This window comes from Heterocephalus glaber, unplaced genomic scaffold (assembly GCF_053883595.1).
Source record: "Heterocephalus glaber isolate CG9 unplaced genomic scaffold, H.glaber_assembly_v1.0 deba00000331, whole genome shotgun sequence".
Classification (NCBI taxonomy): Eukaryota; Metazoa; Chordata; class Mammalia; order Rodentia; family Bathyergidae; genus Heterocephalus; species Heterocephalus glaber.
Window position 1 is genome coordinate 39,350,001 of NW_028258142.1, and position 18,765 is coordinate 39,368,765.

The 18,765-nt window shown below is 33.2% G+C and overlaps 1 protein-coding gene across 1 annotated transcript in view; it reads right to left on the bottom strand.

The window, feature by feature from the left end:
- Positions 1–18,765, bottom strand: part of Pik3c3 (phosphatidylinositol 3-kinase catalytic subunit type 3) — a 128,004-nt gene that overhangs the window by 94,046 nt on the left and 15,193 nt on the right. Inside the window, exons 4-6 of the mRNA XM_004855249.4 lie at positions 17,683–17,812; positions 4,158–4,244; positions 2,293–2,388 (exon numbers count right to left, since the gene is read on the bottom strand). Coding sequence (XP_004855306.1) covers positions 2,293–2,388; positions 4,158–4,244; positions 17,683–17,812 — 313 coding nt within the window. The remainder of the gene's footprint in view (positions 1–2,292; positions 2,389–4,157; positions 4,245–17,682; positions 17,813–18,765) is intronic.

An 18,765-nucleotide genomic window follows, 5' to 3' on the forward strand; every position in this document is an offset into this window, starting at 1 on the left:
CCAGCCTCTTAGCTTGAGTCAGAAATGTGGGCGTGTAAGCGGACAATGTGTTACTTCTGTCTTAGGGTTAGGAGTATGCCAGGAAACCTAAGCTATTTGAAACCTGTTTTGTCTCCAGCCATACTACCCTGAACGCTCCTGATCTCATCTGAAGCCAACCTTTCTAAATAAACACATTTTTGATCTACTTATGTGTCAAGGAATAAAAGAATTACACACCAAACAATAAAATAAAATAAAACATTCATTCAAAGGAACAGAATTTTAAGTGGGGGGGTTAAATGTTCCTCAAATATATACAAAAGGTAGAAATACACCAATATCACTTCTCAGATGTACAATGCAATGTAAACTTGAGTAACAAGAATAAATCAATTCTTAAGAAATATAACTGTCTTATATTTTTGGTATTATCATTTTTGAAGAATGCTGGCTTTTATTTTTATCCAATTCAGACAAGAAAGGTAATTCAGTATAATAAATGTCACTGCCAAATACACTGGAAAAGGCTAAACTAATTACGGTCAAAATTCATTTCCTCACAATTGTATACCTATCAATTTCCAAATGCTGGTATGTTTTCAATTTTACATAAGTGCCCAAAATCAGGAGAGACTGAAAAGGGGGAAGTATTGTGAGTTTATGTGAGTTCAGTAATTGAGTTCTACAGAAAACCACAAATTCCCATAGCTGTTGTTTAACCTGCTTGTTCTCAGTCACAACATCAGAAAGCACATTTATCAGCCCAACTGTGACAAGTAATCTTCACTAAAGCTATCTGTCACAAAAGACAGGTGACAAGAAAGTCTATTTCCATTAGATTCAATACACTGGCCCAGCAATCTTTACACTAAGTGGAAATATGACAGGGTGAGTAGCAGGCATTAATTTATGAGCAATTTTCTGGAAGCAGTAGAAAGTAGTCAAGAACCTTTTCAAAAATACTTGAAATTCTTCTAATTTCTCTTCTGTTATTATTTCATCTATTATCAAAGCAGTCTTTCAAAGGATTCTTCACATCTCCAATGTACAAAAGTACCACTTCTATTAGTATGTTTTTGCAATATAAGCTCCCTATGAACAGCAAAATTGCTTTTTAATAAAATTTTACATAACATAAAATGTAAGCTATGATTTTATTGAAAGGTATTAGCAACAAAAAAATTATGCTCACATTTTCCTTTCTTTTTGATAGTTTTCCTAATAAATTACTAAACATTGTTAAACAGTCTATCTTCTTATCTTTTTTTTAATCAGGGAGGATTACATATGAAAAGCTGAAACAATTTAACTTTTCCTATTCTTTCACTAAAAAGAAAAGGATACAAGCTAAAGGAAAAAATATGTATTTTAACTTGAATATACTACAAAATTATTCATAACTATTTAAACCTTATGCTTTCATGTAGCCATCTATGGTTACAAAGAATATATGTTAAAAATCACTTATGCCAGCTTTAACAAATGACACCCAAAGTGTAAGTGTAATTCAAAGTTCTGCTTCTACTGAACAAATGCACTGTATACAAACTTGGTTATATGCCAGAATAAATATTAATCTATTATGCAATATATCAAAAGTCTGTTCACTTGTATACTATTTCCAACATAATAAGAGATATTTGGCTTATGTGGTTTTGATATACATACAATTAAGTCTGTATTATTTAAATAAAGGCTCTTCAAGGCAGGTAGCTTTAAAGAAGCTACCTACCAAACACAGAATTATTTTCTTTTCCCTAATAAGCAGATCACATCAAATTCATAACTATGCATTTGTTATTGAATCAATCTTATGGCAACATAAATTTCTTACTTTTGCATGTGTTAACATAAGTAAATGTTCTTAATCAAGTCTTTCATATGCATACTTATTTAGTGCCACATATAGAATTCAAACATATTATATATGTATTCAAATAAGAAACATGCCCTTAACTTTCAATGGGAACTTACCACTTCAAAACTATGATTTCCTATTATTTTTCAAATGAATAATAATTATAATAAAGCTGTTAGTATGTTACTCACCAATCTACATAATAATTTAAAAGTTTTAATCACTTTCATACTTATTAAATTTTGTAACCCAAAACTGCATTACATGATCAGCTTTTGTAATCTTGTTATAGCCATAAGATTTGATTTGTGCACACATAAACAGCTGCTGCTGACAGCTGTCTGCTGCTATCCTACAACCAAATAATTCATCTCAGCAGGAATGACAGTAATTTTTTAAATGTTTCCCCTCCCTTCTACTTTAGAGACCATAAACAGTTCCAAGGAAAATACCTTTTCATAGTAAACAATACCATACTCTTTATCATCACACTTGACGCATCGAAATTCAACCATCAAGTACATGAAATTAGAACTACGTTTTTCACTCTAAAAAGAAAAATAAAAAATGATCATTTTCAACATTTTCTTAAAGGATCAGTATACACTGTTTTTCCCAATTCAGTAATACATATATCCATGAAGCACAACCTGTAACACATTTTTTATTCTATACCTGTACTGTTTTATAAAGTACTATTTTATTATATATAGATGCCAGTACTATTTTATTCAGCAGTATCTGTCAGAATTCCATAGGAAAGCTTACTGAAATTTTTGGTTTACTCAGAAGTTTGGATTTTATGATATAAAATCTTTAAAGTATTTCATACACATCTTCATGAAAAGATACTTTATTTAAAAAATTAAAGCTGATGTTTTGTACTTAACTTTAAGTAAAGAAGTGTTCATCCCTTAATATATGACTAAAGTCAAACCAAGTGTAAGATAACATCAAATACCTTTTTAAAAATTATGAAACTAAAGACAAGAAGCTCGTTAAACAAAACTTCTACAAGTATTTCACAATTTACAAATGGTCTGAAGATAGCTAGTCATTTGTAAATTTTTATCAATACTTTAGGTATACTGGGGACAGTTACTTCTTCCTTCAGCATAGAAAGAGATTTATTCTTTATATAAATGTGTGTCCTTTAAAAAGAAAAAAGCAAATACTAAGGTAATGGATGATGAAGTGAAAAATGCAATGATGTCTATAGGAATGATCAGTCTTTTCCAAAACAGCTTGAAATCTAATGAATAAAATCATAAAGGTCAAAGAGGTTATTTCGATTGTTCGGCTTTGTAAAGCGTATTACAGTGTATGGCAGCAGCAGTAATGACTGCTTGTCTTTTAGAGAGAGTGGATGGGGAGGGAGAGAAGAGTTGGGCAAAGTGTTGTCCCCAACGCAACACCTTCTGCACTCAGAGGTACTGAAGTGGAAGCACAGAAAAACAGCTACATAGTGTGTTTAAATTTTTTTCAAAAATGTGACTACTATGCAAATTGAAAAAGCTTTTCTGTTTTTGAGAACATATTATAAATAAATATACAAAAGATATCTAATGTACTGAACTATACATATAAATACCACTAAATTCATTTTGAAAAAAAATGGCTCACTGTAAAATTAAAAATTTCTCTTTCTACTTGCTGAGAACTATTCAGAGAATATAAATTAAATCATTTATGCACTACAGTGGTCATTATAAGCTACACATATTCTCTACTAATTTGATTGATATAATTTTTATTTTTAGCATCTAGACCCAGATTGTTAGGCCAAACATCTGGTGTTTTAGAGCAAATATATTGAAAAGAATACTTTTTAAATAACTTTTGGAGAGACTCACTGAAGTCATCTTTTAACTAGACATAAAACTGGCCCAATAAATTAGAAAAAAAAGAAAAAATAAATCATGTAACTTTATCAAAGGTACAGTAGTGCACAGTACATGAAATAAACAGTATATTAACTGGAGACAAGACTTCTCAAGAAGATATGTGATAACTGAAGAGGCAGCAGTCTGCTGATGAGAAACTTAGCCAACACTGACTTGAACTCAAACATGCATGGTCATAATAGAGAAAACGGGCAAGTGAGGCATAGTGCCCTCACGAGCTTTCCCTATATGACATTTGATACATGTAAGACAGAGATTATATACTTCACAATTCAGTGTTAGAATATAAGGCATATATTCCAAGTCTTCCACTTGTTGGCATAAAATTCACATATGAACAACATAATCCATTTATGAAACTCTCAGATATTGTTGATTTAGAATATCTGGAAAGAAGAGAGGAACCAACTCACCTCATTTATCATTTCTATTTCTCTAAACGTCAGTCTGTCCAGCCAATCTACCTTTACCATGTGTCCTTGTCGATGAGCTTTGGTGAGCTGCAGAAAAATATAAAGGAAAAAAATCTTAACATAGAAGGAAAATTAAGAGTGATATAGGTTAAGAATCTCTAATCTGAAAATCCAAAATCTGTAATGCCCCCAAATTCAAAGCTTTTTAAAGGCCACATAACATCACTTGTGGAAAACTCCACATCTAACCTCATAGTTGAAACAAGTTCATTAAAAATAACATGTAAAACTACCAACATCCCACATATATAAGATATATATATAAAATAAATTTCATGCTTTTAGTTGGGCCCCAATAACAAGATATCTCATTATGTATACACAGATATCCAAAATCTGAAAAAAATTCAAAATCCAAAATCCAAAATCCTTCTGGATTTAGGTATCTCAGAAAAAGGATATTCAATCTATAAAAACTAATTTCACATATGAAATCCTCTTAGACAAAACAACTACCTGGGTAAGAGACCTGATAAAAAACAGTACCCTTTTTTAAAGAAAAATAATTTTAAAAATTTTTAAAAAGGTCTACAGTCTTACCAATTTTTCATATGCCAACACGTGTCAAAGTCTTTCCTGAAAATATCTCCATGTTCTATACTTATATTTTGAATAATACAAGAAGAGGAATTATAGTTTTTCTTCCCATTTTTAATCCAATGAGTATTATGAAAAATGAGTTACAGAAAATAAGGTACTTCCCTGAGACCCATAAAGTAATACTCTAAGGTTTAAGCACATACATATGCATATATGCTTTCATTTTAGGAAAAAAAATGACAAAAGATTTAAAGTTCTAAACCTGCTGTTGGTATAGTTCTCTGAGGTCCTTTATATACTAATTTACCCTTAGTTTCATAAATTACATAATGGATCAACTCTTCAACTCCATAGAGAATTCAAGACAAGTTCTCTCCAAGGTCCTCAAATTATAATACTGTATATTTTTAAACACCAGTTTTACTAATGTGTCAAGACTTTCTTTCTAAACAAATGTATTTATAGCATGAAGCAAAACTGAACGTCAAAGTTTTACATAGTAGCTTATCTGTATCTTATCTTCTTTATTGTTCATGTCATTACAGTACATATATCTATGATCAAACACTGCCATCAATAATTTTTGTTAAAGAAATACAAATCTTCATCATCAATATTCTTTATCTCCCTTTATTGTTATTACAACAATGAAGTTACACTATTTCAGAAATGAAAACAGTATCTTCCTACAAAAAGGTTGAGGTTCACTGTGATATAAAATAATAGCAACTCAGCTTTCTTCTGAGTAATAAACTCCTATCTAAGGTAATCTCTAAATAAAAATGGATAGAAAGATAACAATGATTACTTGGCATAATTACTTTTCATAAAGGAGAAACTGTCTTTTGTGGTCTATGAGAGCAGTGTGCTAGCAACATAAAAGACCAGAAAATAGTTACAAGGAAACCAAAAGAAGATCAGGCAAAGTGACCTAAAAAAGAGTGCTAGGCTGGGAGCCAGAGGCCTGAGTTCCAATCCTAACACTCAAACTCTATCATTTTTGAACCAGCATCAATAAAATTAAAGTATCTTCTATTCCTATTCTCAAAATTCAAGTAAGATAATGGATGTAGAACATGACAAGTAGTTTATTATTCCATCTGGTCATTGAAAGCTTACATTCTCACTTTGCAACATGTTCCAAGGTGGTTTTCAAGACAAATAAAAATATAAAAGCTCAAATTACATTCTTTGCTTACACAGAGCCACAACAGAAGCCAGTAAAATGAGTTTATATAATTTCTACAGGAAGAAAAGAATTCATATGCCAAATTCTTGGCCCACTTTACAACCACAGTATTAAGCAGATAGTTTTGACCCCACTTTGCATCAGCTACCACTAGGAAGTAGCAATGCAAAGACTTAATCCCCATATTTTCCATGTTCCTGAGCCCATTTTCCTCTAACCATTCTTTGAAATCTGGTGTATTCTCTACTGATGTACTACTGCTAAGAGTTAAGCTTGGGCAGGGGATTTAGCTCAGTGGTTCCGGTGCCTGCCTTGCAAGCTCAAGGTCCCAAGTTCGATCCCCGGTACCAAAATAAAAAAAAAAAGTTAAACTTGACTAATTTCTGTCATTTATTGAACATTCCATATTTATGATATAATAGTTGATCCTCCACTAATTTACTAGGAGTAAAGAGCTAGCAATAGTAAATTAAGTTTAAATGCTGGAGAATGCAGTGGGGTTTTTTCCTCCATTACTAAATTATCCAGACAAATCAGAAAGTTCCAAAGTCATTTGTACTGGCCCCAGAATTTCTACTTGCTGCTAACACATATTATTTTCTACACAGCATATGCCTAGCCTTTTCCTATATGAACACCAGCTATCACTCTTCTCAATCTTTTGAAGGGTTATCAAAGAATATATCAGCAGTATGGCAGTATTAAAGTTGGTAAAGCCACTATGGAGCACATGCAAGTTTAAATTATCCTATAGACATGCACATGTATATAAAATTATTTGTAATACAGAGAAAATAGACATAAAAGAATCCAAAGAGCAATCAACAGTGGGAACTGTTAAGTAAACTATATGGTACACACATTATAAAATGCTATGATCTAAATGAGGGAAATCTATATGCCTCCATAGGGAAATGTAATTGTTGAAGGTAAGAAGAACATCTACAAAATTAGGAGTACCACTTCTGCTGCAATGATTGTTTGCAGTCTCCTGCACCAGATTTGAGATTAGGAGCAGAAATTCTAACTATTTCTGTTTAAATTAGTGTTTTTAAATTTCCGCCGAACTGAGCAACTACCATTCAAAATATCTTCTAAAAAAGCTGTCTGCTAGCCACTTGTCCTATTTACCTATTACTACCTAACAAACCATCCCAAAGTTGATGGGTTACAACAACATTCAATTTATTTTTTCTCATGGTTTCTTGAGATGTCACCATTTAATTGCAAGAAACAGGTGGATAGAGTTTGGAAATGGCAAAGCTGGCACTTACCTGGACCTCAGATAATAGGGAAAGTCTAAAATTACTTATGGCAACTGCTAAATGATCTGCTATTCTAATCAGCCCTTAAACCAGTCACTTTATCTCTTGCTGATGTTGATAACAATGTAAATAGACTTCGGTGGTTTTCAACCTGTCCAAAACAGCTGTTTCACATCCCTAATTGTGGAACTTTTACAGATATCCACAACCAAACATAGACTTTAAACACAAGAGTGACGGCCTAGCAATCACTGGTTAACACCTAGCACCCCTGTTCCCCCTCCAAAAAAAGACCATATAGGTAAGAGTACTGAAATATTATTTTATTACTAGTATGAGAATTTATATTTCACTTGGATCTGTAATGTCAGTAACCTACATCTTTACAAAGGAAAAAAATGTGCATTTTGTTAAACAGCAGGGAAAAAGCAGTATAATCTGCTTCAAATTGCTTATGAAGAAATAATCCTCACTAGGGTGTTCTGTCTACGAAGGAGATAGGTCAAGAAATCAGCAAAAGTGTCATTCACTCTTTGTAAGCAATACAGGTTTCTAAAGAATTCACACAACGCCTTACAGAGCTCAGAAGAGAAGCCCATTGTCACAAAGTAGTCTCATAACTATTGAGCCCTAACTTCTCCAGAATTAAACAGCAAGGGGTTGAAAAAGCTATTTCAATAAAAGAATCCCCCAAGAATTAAATAACAACATAACCAGGAAACTTTTGGAGTACTAATCATGTATTACCAGATTTGATAGAAAGAGAAACACATGCTTTAAGAAGATATCTCATATCAATAGGTGTTTAATAAAAGTATCAAAGACAGCTAAAAAGTGGGTCAACGTGCTGTGTACTGTACCTAGACTAGAACAGCAGGGAAAAGGAATGCCAAGGTAATGATCCAAAGGAGCAGACAGACTTCTTTTACCACAATTCATAGTTTATTGGTCCTTACTTTTGTCTGCCCTATTTGAATGTAAGATTTCTGAGTGTTAAACTATGAATACCAGTAGAACCTAGCACTCGTTGCTTAATGAATATTTATATTTAGCGAATGGAATTCTATATGAAAGGGTGATAAACAGGATGGAAAATAAATATTTCTCAACTCTGGAATTCGGCCCTAGAACTCTGAGGAGTTAGAAGGGAATAACATTCAAAAGGAAAACAGAAAGGATTCCTGTCCTTGGTCAATTTTCCACAATATTTATAGACAGTCAACACAAATATGTTACTCGAATGCTGTTCTAAGAGTTCTGTTAAGTCTTGTGTCTAGATGTCCCCGAAAGCCTCATGCTTTTTCAGAGGTGCCCTGATCCAGAGTGTGAAATTGATTCATGGTGGGGTAGGCCCAGGGCACTAGGATAAGGGCTGAGTACTTCCCATCCTAAGCAGTCTGAATAAGATAAAAGGGGGAGAAAGACTGTTAAGGCCCCTTGCTGCTTTTGCTAACCTGTGAGCACCACAAACTGTTTCTCCTCTGCCACACCACCCTGCCTTGGAGCCAGCCCAGGACTGAAACCTCTGTCAACAGCAAGCCAAATAAACTTTTCCTCTTTAACTGTGGGTGTTCAGTATTTTGTCTCAGTAATGAGAGAAAAGTAACTAAGACAAGTTCCATCATGTCTTCTGTCCTGAAGTAGAGCACAGATGTTAAATGAAGCAAGTTCTCTGCTCTCATAGAACTGTAGGGCAGAATGGTGAGTCATTCATAAGGTAAGTGCTTAAAGGTTTAAAAATCTAAACAATGATATGAAAATAATAGTAAGAGGTTATGTCTTGAGGTCTCTTAGAAGTGTAACATTACTCGAAGGATAGGAATCAGTCAATCAAACAGGAAGAAACCTTCTAAACAGCAGAAATAGCTTGTTTGCCGGCACATCAGTACACCTGATCTCCCCAGACATCAGGGACCAGGATAGTAAGTTTCAATAAACATTTACAAAATACTGTAAGTCAAGTTGTGCTCAGATTAGAGAAGGAGAAGATCTATACATACTAACATAAGATACTCTACTGGGAATCACCTTTCTTGAGTTTCATCATGATCTAGATTTTTACAAATGAAGACAAAATGGAGAGAACACAGTGACAAGGACAGAAAAATCATGTTCATCTGTTTCAAGCTGGCCCAAGAATTTGTGGGGAAGTACTGTAATGGGAACACACAGACTCAAAGGGAAACAGGAGAGAAATGTCTTCTACTTTATGAAGCTGCCTTGGCCAGTTTCCCCCATATTCTTATACCCCCTTCATCATTACAGTAAACATCAGTCAAATGTGTTTATCAAGGAAGAGTATATGGACTGCCCAAATTCACACATGCTATGTAAAAAGTTAGTTAGTTTTGATTATTAACAAGTAGCATTATTGTTTAAGGAATTTAATACTAGTTATGAGAATGAGATGAACATGCATTAGAATATACATAATTGCTATCTCTGGGTGGCAAATTGGGGATTTTCATTGTTTTGCGTTTTTAACATTTTATCATTACAAAAGATGTATATTACTTTTGTAGTCAGAAATACTAACAAAACCTACTTAAAAGGTAAAGTGATTTAAAAAATAATGTGGTCGCCAAGCACTGTGGCACACATCTGTAATTCCAGAACTTGGGAGGCTGAGGCAGGAGGATCGCTGAGAGTTCAAGGCCAGCCTGAGCGACAAAGTAAGAGCCTGTCTCAAAAAACAAAAAACAAACAAAAAAATAATTGTGGTGAAATCTCTGCTAAGAAAACTGTGAAAGAATAGCATTTCTACAAATAATGCTAATTAAAGTAATTTTCCTTGATAATAAATTTTAAAAAATACAGATCTGCCTGATCAATTTAACCTGACTATCTAAAATAAAAACCAAGTATTAACATGATTGTGTACTCTTTAAGTTATTTCTTCCACGGGCTGTCCAATTAGTTTTAACTACAGAAGCATGTAAGTCATATAATGTTACCATTTTCCAAGGTATGTTTAATAAAACCTCATACAAGTACACATTTATATGGTTTAGGTATCAAACCTTGTGTCAAGGTTTGAGTTATAAGATAAATTTTCAAAAATAAAAAAAAAAAGTAATGCAATAGATACAATGCTTGAGCCAGACATTCATAAGCTTTCCTAGGAAAACTAAACAAACAAACAAAACAAACAAACAAAAAAAACAAAGCTGTGCTTTTTTTTCTGGAGACAAGGTCTAACTACGAGGTTTTGGCTGGCCTCAATCTTGCGGCAACCCTCTTGCCTCAGTCTCCTGTGTGTTGGGATCACAGGCATGCACCACCACACCTGGCTAAGGCTGTACTTTTTTCCACTTTTTTCTGACACTTAAGAGAAACAAAACCAACTGGTCATGGTGGCATGCACCTGTAATCCCAGCACTAAGGAGGCTAAGGCAGACAGATCATTGCAAGTTTGAGCCTGTGCTACATAGTGAGTTCAAGGCCAGCCTGGATTACATAGTGAGACCTTGTCTCAAAAGAAAAAGAAAAGGAAAAAGAAAAAGAAAAAGAAAAAGAAGAAGCAGAAGAAGAAAAAGAAGAGGACGAGATGAGACAAGACAAGACCAATGTGCCTGTCACCTGACAGAAATAAACTCTCAAATGTACAGAATATATGTGACTATAGCCATCTGATTAATAATGCCTGGTACTTACTATGTTATACAGGACCATTTTTTCCAAACTGGGTTACATTTCTTCAACTACCTCATATTTTATTACTCTAAACTTCCTCAAGTTACAGGCCTCAACTCTTTTCTAGAACTTCCCTGGTTCTAGAAGAGAACTGAGATAGATTAATAAACACTTGAACAGAGAATCACTACTGGTCTACTAATACATTTGCAGGGTATGTTATGGTGCTCTCATGGATTTCAATTATTAAAAATAATACTTTTTCAAAAATATGACAGAATCCTATATGTATCAAATCAAATACAAGCTATACAGTAATTTATAACAAGACGAAATGCATTTGTGTATGAGAATTTATTTGAGCAACTGAGATTTAAAAAGGAGTATGTGGATATATATGTTAAGAGTTTGTGCATGCCTATATATTCAACTCTTAGCACCCAGAGTAGTTTCCTCTAGTATTTTCTTTTTGTGTGTGTGTGGGGGGGGGTGTACTGGGGATTGAACTCAGGACCTTGCGCTTGCAAGGCAGGTGTCAGCACCACTGAGCTAAATCCCCGGTTCTATCTTCCTGATTAATGAAGTCCTGGCCACAATCTTTCAATTTTACTTTCAAGCTTAACACGTAAATCTTATTATCAGGACGAGTAATATTTCCCTCATAAAAGTTGCATTTAGTTAAACTTCTCAGAGATTAATCTAGTTTTAAAACCATGTTACTTTCTATTTTTCTGGCAGGAACTACAGCTGTAAAGACAGACAATAGATTTTTCAGAATATAAATCAACACTGTTTTAGGGCTCAATCTTACACAGGAAAAACTAATTTAGTCTACTTGATACCACTAGTTTTAAGGCAAATCTGAAAGTTCTGACAGCATTAGACAACAGTAAGTAAGCCAAAGGACTAATAAAAAAGTTGGTAGCATAAGAAACAAATTTACAAGATATCCCCAAACATTTGTTGTAACATAAAAGAATGACTACATAATCAAATCAAATAAGCTATATTTATAAACGATAACATGATTTTTACAAAAACTTATAGTAAAGAGGTATATTAGATGATGTCAATGATGCTACTGAAAAGTCTGACAGCCTTGGAAAATTTCAGCAATTATTACAATTCTGTTACTATCATTTATAAAACTTCTGAGGAAGGAAATAAAACAACACGAGCCTCTTTTGCCAAACTAGATTTTATGTCCAGGATTCTGTGTTTTCATTTGTAAAGTAACATGTTTCTCCGTAAACTCTTACTAATCAGGATTTTCCTTCCTCTATAATGTAAACACTTAAAAAACAAAGTTTTGTTTTTTCTTTGTGATTAAAGTACATTGCTATATTCAAAATACATAAATAGTAGTGTACTTATGTTTTTTGAGGAAATGAAATTATTCATAGTGTATTACTTACTATACATAGTCAAGTCTCAATTGTTTTAGGCTGTGGATATGTTATAAATGTAATACAAAGACACATAGCCAAAATACTGTATCTTGTTTGTATATTTACCTAGATGTGGGTTACATGATTATGGGTAGTATAGTCACAATTCTAAATTGCTATAAGTAGGCTAATATTGCTCTGTATATACAGTTCCCAGCATAGCTGATGGCACTTTATAAGTAAACTGATTTGGAAGGTGGAAATCTAAAGGTTATCAGGCTATTTCAACTAAATTATTAAATGCCTGAACTACAGAAAAGAAGATACTTTCTTTGAGTGAAATAGCTAACCAACTGAAGATTTAACCAAGTACAGATATTTCTTATAAAGAATACCAACTTTTTAAGAAAAGTCTTAATATAGAGAATCAATTGAAAGTAACTCACTGGGAAAATGCAAATCAAAACCACAATAAAATTTCACCTCATCCCTACTAGAGTGGCAATATCAAAGACAAAAGATGACAGAGAATGTAGAGAAAGGGGAATTCATGTACTATTGGTTTGAATGTAAATCAGTACAACCGTTATGAAAAACAGTATGAGATTCCTCAGAAAATTAACAGAATAATATACTCCAGAAATCCTACTACTGGATATATATCGAAAGGAAATAAAATCATCATATCAAAAAAAATCTGTATGCCCATGTTTAATGCAGCATGGCAGAGGAGCATAGCAGAGAAATAATCCACAGCAACCAGGCAGCAAGAGCACATTAGCCCTCTTTCTGTCTCTTATATTTTATGCAGACTACGGGCCCTAACCCTTAATCCTAACCAGAACTATGCCAAACCAGTAGACTGATTTAGTAATCACACACCCTTGATCCCAGCACCTCAAACTGTCAGAAACTAGAGCACATTCCAACAGTATCAAACACAATTGATAAAATGAAAAGGAGACAGCTGAGAAACATCCTTCTGTACAAACCTTTCATGACTAAAGACATGGATTCAAATATAAATCAAACACTAAAGATCTGTAGCCACACCCAAACCCCAGGTGTATATGTATCCTATACAATTTCTGTACGACAAAGCTGAAAAACTGAAGTAGATAGGAACAATGTGCAAACTGGCTCATAGAAGGCCTACAATCATTAAAAGGCTGGGTCATGGACAATGAAAGCTTAACAAATGCCCCAGAAGTCTGGCCTCTTATTTTTACAAATCAATTCATACAAATTGTATTAACAAAAAATAATTAGAGAAATTTAGAGATGAGAAAGAAAAAAGAATCAGAAAGCATGGGAGGGTAATTTTAATATATTCATTTCATGCTGCTCCCTATTAAAAGTCTAGGAAATCAAGATAATAGAAAATAAGATCAACCTGAGTGTAATTCAGTTTTGTTTGCTTTTCTCATACTCAACGTTTTCTCAAAAAACTGAATATATTCACAAATGAAATAAAGTCATTAGAGAGGTTAATACCATTAAAAGCATTCTGAAAGTATCTGACTTAAAAAAAAAAACTTCCAAGCTTGTAAAACAGGCTTTTAAACTTCAGTTGCTCATACTGTAGTTAGAATTCAACTTTCATTGCTGAGCAATAAATCAGAGTAAGAATATTAAGTCAAGCCTGGAGTTGAAGTTCTTAGCTTAATAATTATCTAATACCATCTTTTCACAGGCCATTTAAATAGTTAATCTTCATTTTACAGTCCTCTTGTCTCATTATCCCCAGGCAATCAAAACGGAAGCAGTCTATAACTGAATAAACCTTCTTACACTACTGTTTGAAAATTGCCACTAAGATATTTACTTAGGCTCATGGGTACAATGTAGAGTAACCACATTTTGCTATTATTAAGATTTATGCACACCTTTTACTCTTAAGTCAACTGCCTTTTCAACAATTACATACAATCATAGTAAATTCACTGGCTGGAAAATCAAAGTTTAACAGCAATAAACCATTCAGTTCTAACCATTTAAACTTCATCTATTTATTAATTTCTTAAGATAGTAGAGTAAGAAATATAAGCAGTACATCTACAATCTGTTCCTTTTGTATAAAAATCAAAGCATGAAGCATACAAACCTTTCTTGGTTTTTAGAAGTTTATTACATCAAAGATAATTTCAAAATGTTTTCAGGAAGAGAATGACATTGTAAAAATAAATTGTTTTTAAAGAAGGTCAGAGAGAGTGAGTACATTATGGTGACATAATATTAAGAAAAAAATGAGTATAATTTTGAGTTAAGAACATAAATAACAATTATCTGATAAGTTATCAAGTTAAGATCATAAGTATCAACGGGCATTTTCTCTGTTGTAAGGCAAGGCAAATGGACCATGCTTTGGTTGAAGAAAGAGCTGTTGCTCAGAAAGCCTGTCAAAAAAACATTTAAGTGAAGAAGCAGGCACTGATCAAGCAAGAACAAAAACTATGAGCAAAGCCACCTTATTCACATTAGACAAACCTTATACAACACTTCAGGCTTACACACTACAGAAGAAAAGAAATGACACAAGTATAACACATTCACAATTGCAAACTGATGATCAAAACTCTGTATTCTATAAAAGTGGTAACTATAAATTGAGGTAAATAATCCTAATTATTTGCTATATATATCGTTACCTTTAGAAGCACAGAATATGAAAAGCTACATTAGACCTTAGAAATCATTCATCCTAAACTTCTAATTTCATCAGCTCAGAAATAATTTTCACTGAGTTATTAGGCTGGCCAAAACTGTGACACTACAGTGCTCTTCTCACTATAAAGTGATTTCCAGTGCCCAAGCTTCCAATTCCGTCAAGCCTAAGACATCATTTTGTAAACACATTTTTCTTCAAAAGCATGATCAGCTGTTGTCTTGAAAAAGAGACATTAGCCAAAAGTACCAAGAAATAAAGTTTCAAGGAAGTAGTTCCTTATCAATGCTACAAACAAGACTCATTTTTCTCCTTTAAGTAAAGTAATTACTCATTTTGATGGTTTCTATTTAGTCTTTGAGGAAGTAACACTAAACCAAACTATCACAGCATGGCGAGTTCTGCCCATCTCCACTCCATCCAGAAGTTAAAAGTACAGTTCTAATAGGGCTGAATTTGAAAGAATATGAAAACGTACTCTGTTCCCGTTACTATCAGTCAAAATGTTGAGATGTTTACTCTCCTTAGTTTTTACTTCCTTTTAAAGATTTATAAATAAAGATTTATGAAAATTGTTAAACATTATGAGCAATACAAGCAACACATAAACTTTAATAACTATCTCTTGAAAGAGTGGGATCCAACTTGCTATACTCTAAAGACGGATGATGGTGATTGTTAGCAATTAACAAAAATATTAAAAAGGCTTCTTTCCAGCATCTTATGTAGCTCTGTTTATGCTCAGTCATAATTTCTAGACAGGTTAGCATGCACAGACAATGGAAAGTATAAACATGAACCCATACATCACTTAATAGGTTAGTGTTTGAATCATAAACACCCTGACCATTATCAAGATATATCTTTCTTATTCTCAGTCAAAAGATAAAAATAAGAAATACATACTGTAACATTATGCTATAATAAAAAACCAATAGTCCAATTCAAAAGAATTCCAATACAATATATACTGATGTTTAAAAAATGTCATAGTCAAAAAAATTATTTTTGAACTTTCCTTCAAAAATAATTAGGAAAAGCTGGGCGTAGCAGTGCATGCCTATAATCCCAGCACTTGGGAGGCTGAGGCAGAACTGCCACAAATTCAAGACCAGCCTTGGCTACACAGTGAGTTCAAGGCCAGCCCAAACTATATAGTGAGACCCTGTCTCAAAACACCAAAAATAGGCCAGGGATTTAGCTCAGTGGTTCCGCTGCCTGCCTTGCAAGCGCAAGGACCCAAGTTCGATCCGCGATACCAAAAACAAAAAACAAAAAACAAAAAACACCAAAAATAATACAAAACAAAAAAAAATTAGGAACATCTGAATATAACCCCAAATAATTTGAATAAAAATAAAGAAAGAAAGTGCATAAACTGTGTAACTATACAGCTTTACATTTCCTGACTTTGCCATTCCTTCCTCCAATTATAGAATTTCATCCATAAGTCATAATGCAACCCTCAAAAGACAATTTAAGACCTTCTGTTTCTTCAGTGTAATCCACATTCCTCTAGTATTTGTGATTTAACTATGTTGTTCACATTTTTTTGTACTCCACAGTTTATAAATGAGCTGATTCTAATAAAATGTCTAGCATTATTTGACATAAGTCACAGAAAGTAGCTTCAATCAAAGACCACTGCCAACGTACATAAACTCAAAGAGAAGGTAGATATACAAAAAAATTTGTGAACTTTCCTATGCTCCTTGCAAAAACACAAACAAGATCTCAGAATAAACAGCTGAAGTGAACATCAAATTTCACTTATTTAAATATAGAGAGAAGAGATCAGTAATAATGTATTGGTCAATATGCTTATTAGATAGCTATGAGATCATTTTTCCTTAAAAGAGCAATATAAAGAACAGACATGGTAACAGGAATTTTTATGTTGAAGCACAAAGCCTAACCACACAAATATTTTTGTAATTGAGTACTATTCTCTGTAGGTAGAAGCAAAAAGCTGTTAAATGATTAGCATCAAAACTTCCTCCAGACATTAAAAAGTCATCTATACCAATAAAACCACATTAAGATCAAGAAAGAAAAAATACATGTGAAAAGTAAAAGAAAGTCTTAAACAAAAGAATTGTAAAAGAACCTTTAAGCAGAATCTAACACAGGCCTTTGTAAGAGGATATACAAAATAAATTATACTGTTACAATTTAAGTACAAAATTGCAATGTTTTTATTTTGAAAACACTTCATTAAAACAATCTTGAAAGAAAAAAATAACTTGATTTGCTTACAAAAACGAAGATAAAGGCACATCAGACTAATTAACTATATAATGAGTCTTCATTTCCAAAAAACATAAGCATCTCTCATGTAACACTAAGACAATGTCACAGGTAAAGGTAGGTGGTTATCTTGAAAACATCACTAAGAGATCCACATTTTCAAACGTGAGGAGATTTCAGAACAAAAGACCACATAACATGTGATTCCACTTATATAAAACGTCTAGAATATCCAAAGCCATAGAGAAAGAAAGTAGATTAGGAGCTGCAGGGAAGGGAAAAGGGATTAATTGCTAATGAATACATGACTTCTTTCAGGAGCAATGAGAAGATTCTAAAATTACACAGCAGTGATTACACAACTTGGAACTGTACATTTTCTAAGAGTGAATTTTATGGATATGAATCGTATTTCAATAAAACTGTTACTAAAAAGTTAAATTTAAATTTTAAAAAATCTGACAGAATTCATAATAAGATGGTATGCTATTACAGACATCATTCAGAAGATTCTACTAGTTTCAACAATCCTTTTTACCTTGGCAAGGCGGCTCATCTGATCTTCACAGACAGTACTGCTTGTTCTGCCAGGAGTTTTTGTGGGTTCTGATCCATCTGCTTCTACATTAGGCCAGACTTTCAAGTCATGCATCCCTTGGCGAAACATGCTAGAGGAAAATTGTTGAGGAAGAAGTAAATTAATGCAGCTTATTACAGAAAATTTTAGATTCCTGAAAACAAAGCATTTTACATAAAGAAATACATTTCTCTAATGCCAAACTTTCAGCCACCACTAGGTTGTACAGCAACAAATTAAGCAATTAAAATCCATATAACATTCATTTTCTCATGCTATTCTTGTCCCCCTCAGAACTGTTTCAGAGAAACCTATGAGTAGAAGGAGAAAAGGACTGATAATGGAGCACACACTACTTCATGGCTTCGTGGAGGTCTTAATAATAGAGGCCAGATTTCTACCCAAAACAACAATGTCACATTTACAATGACTGAAATTAAAATTTGAAAAGTTTTGTTAACTACCTCCTGTGACAATTTAGCATGTATGGGTTTGAGTCATAGCAGTGCCATATATTACATACATGACATAGGATAAGGTAATCTAACCTCTCAGTATCTGAGTTTTTGCATGTACAAAGTGGGATTAATAGAGAATACTTGTAACTCACAGGGTTATTGCAAAAGTTAAATAAATCATTACAGGTTAGAAAGTACTTAGAATGCTTAGCACAGTACTTAAAAAAAGTACTTAGAATAGTGGCTGCCATATAATAAGTATTCAATAAATACTAGCCACTATTATCCTTTTCACTGCACAGGGTGGTTTTTCTCATGTTCTCTTTTCTTTAAGAAGGATATTCTAAAAGTGAATACAATACTGTAGTGGACTCATGTTAAAAAAAACCCAAAAAACCCACATCTACAAATCAGAAATTTAGCACACAGTCAGGATTCAGCCTAAGTCTGTTTATCAGGCTTTAAAGTAAAAGATTATGCAACCTCTGATTGTCAAGTGTCCTTCAAAGAACTGCCAAGAAAATCTACAGCAAAGGTTGGATAAGCTCATAAAGAGATTTAAAGAATGTGATTCAACCATGTTAAC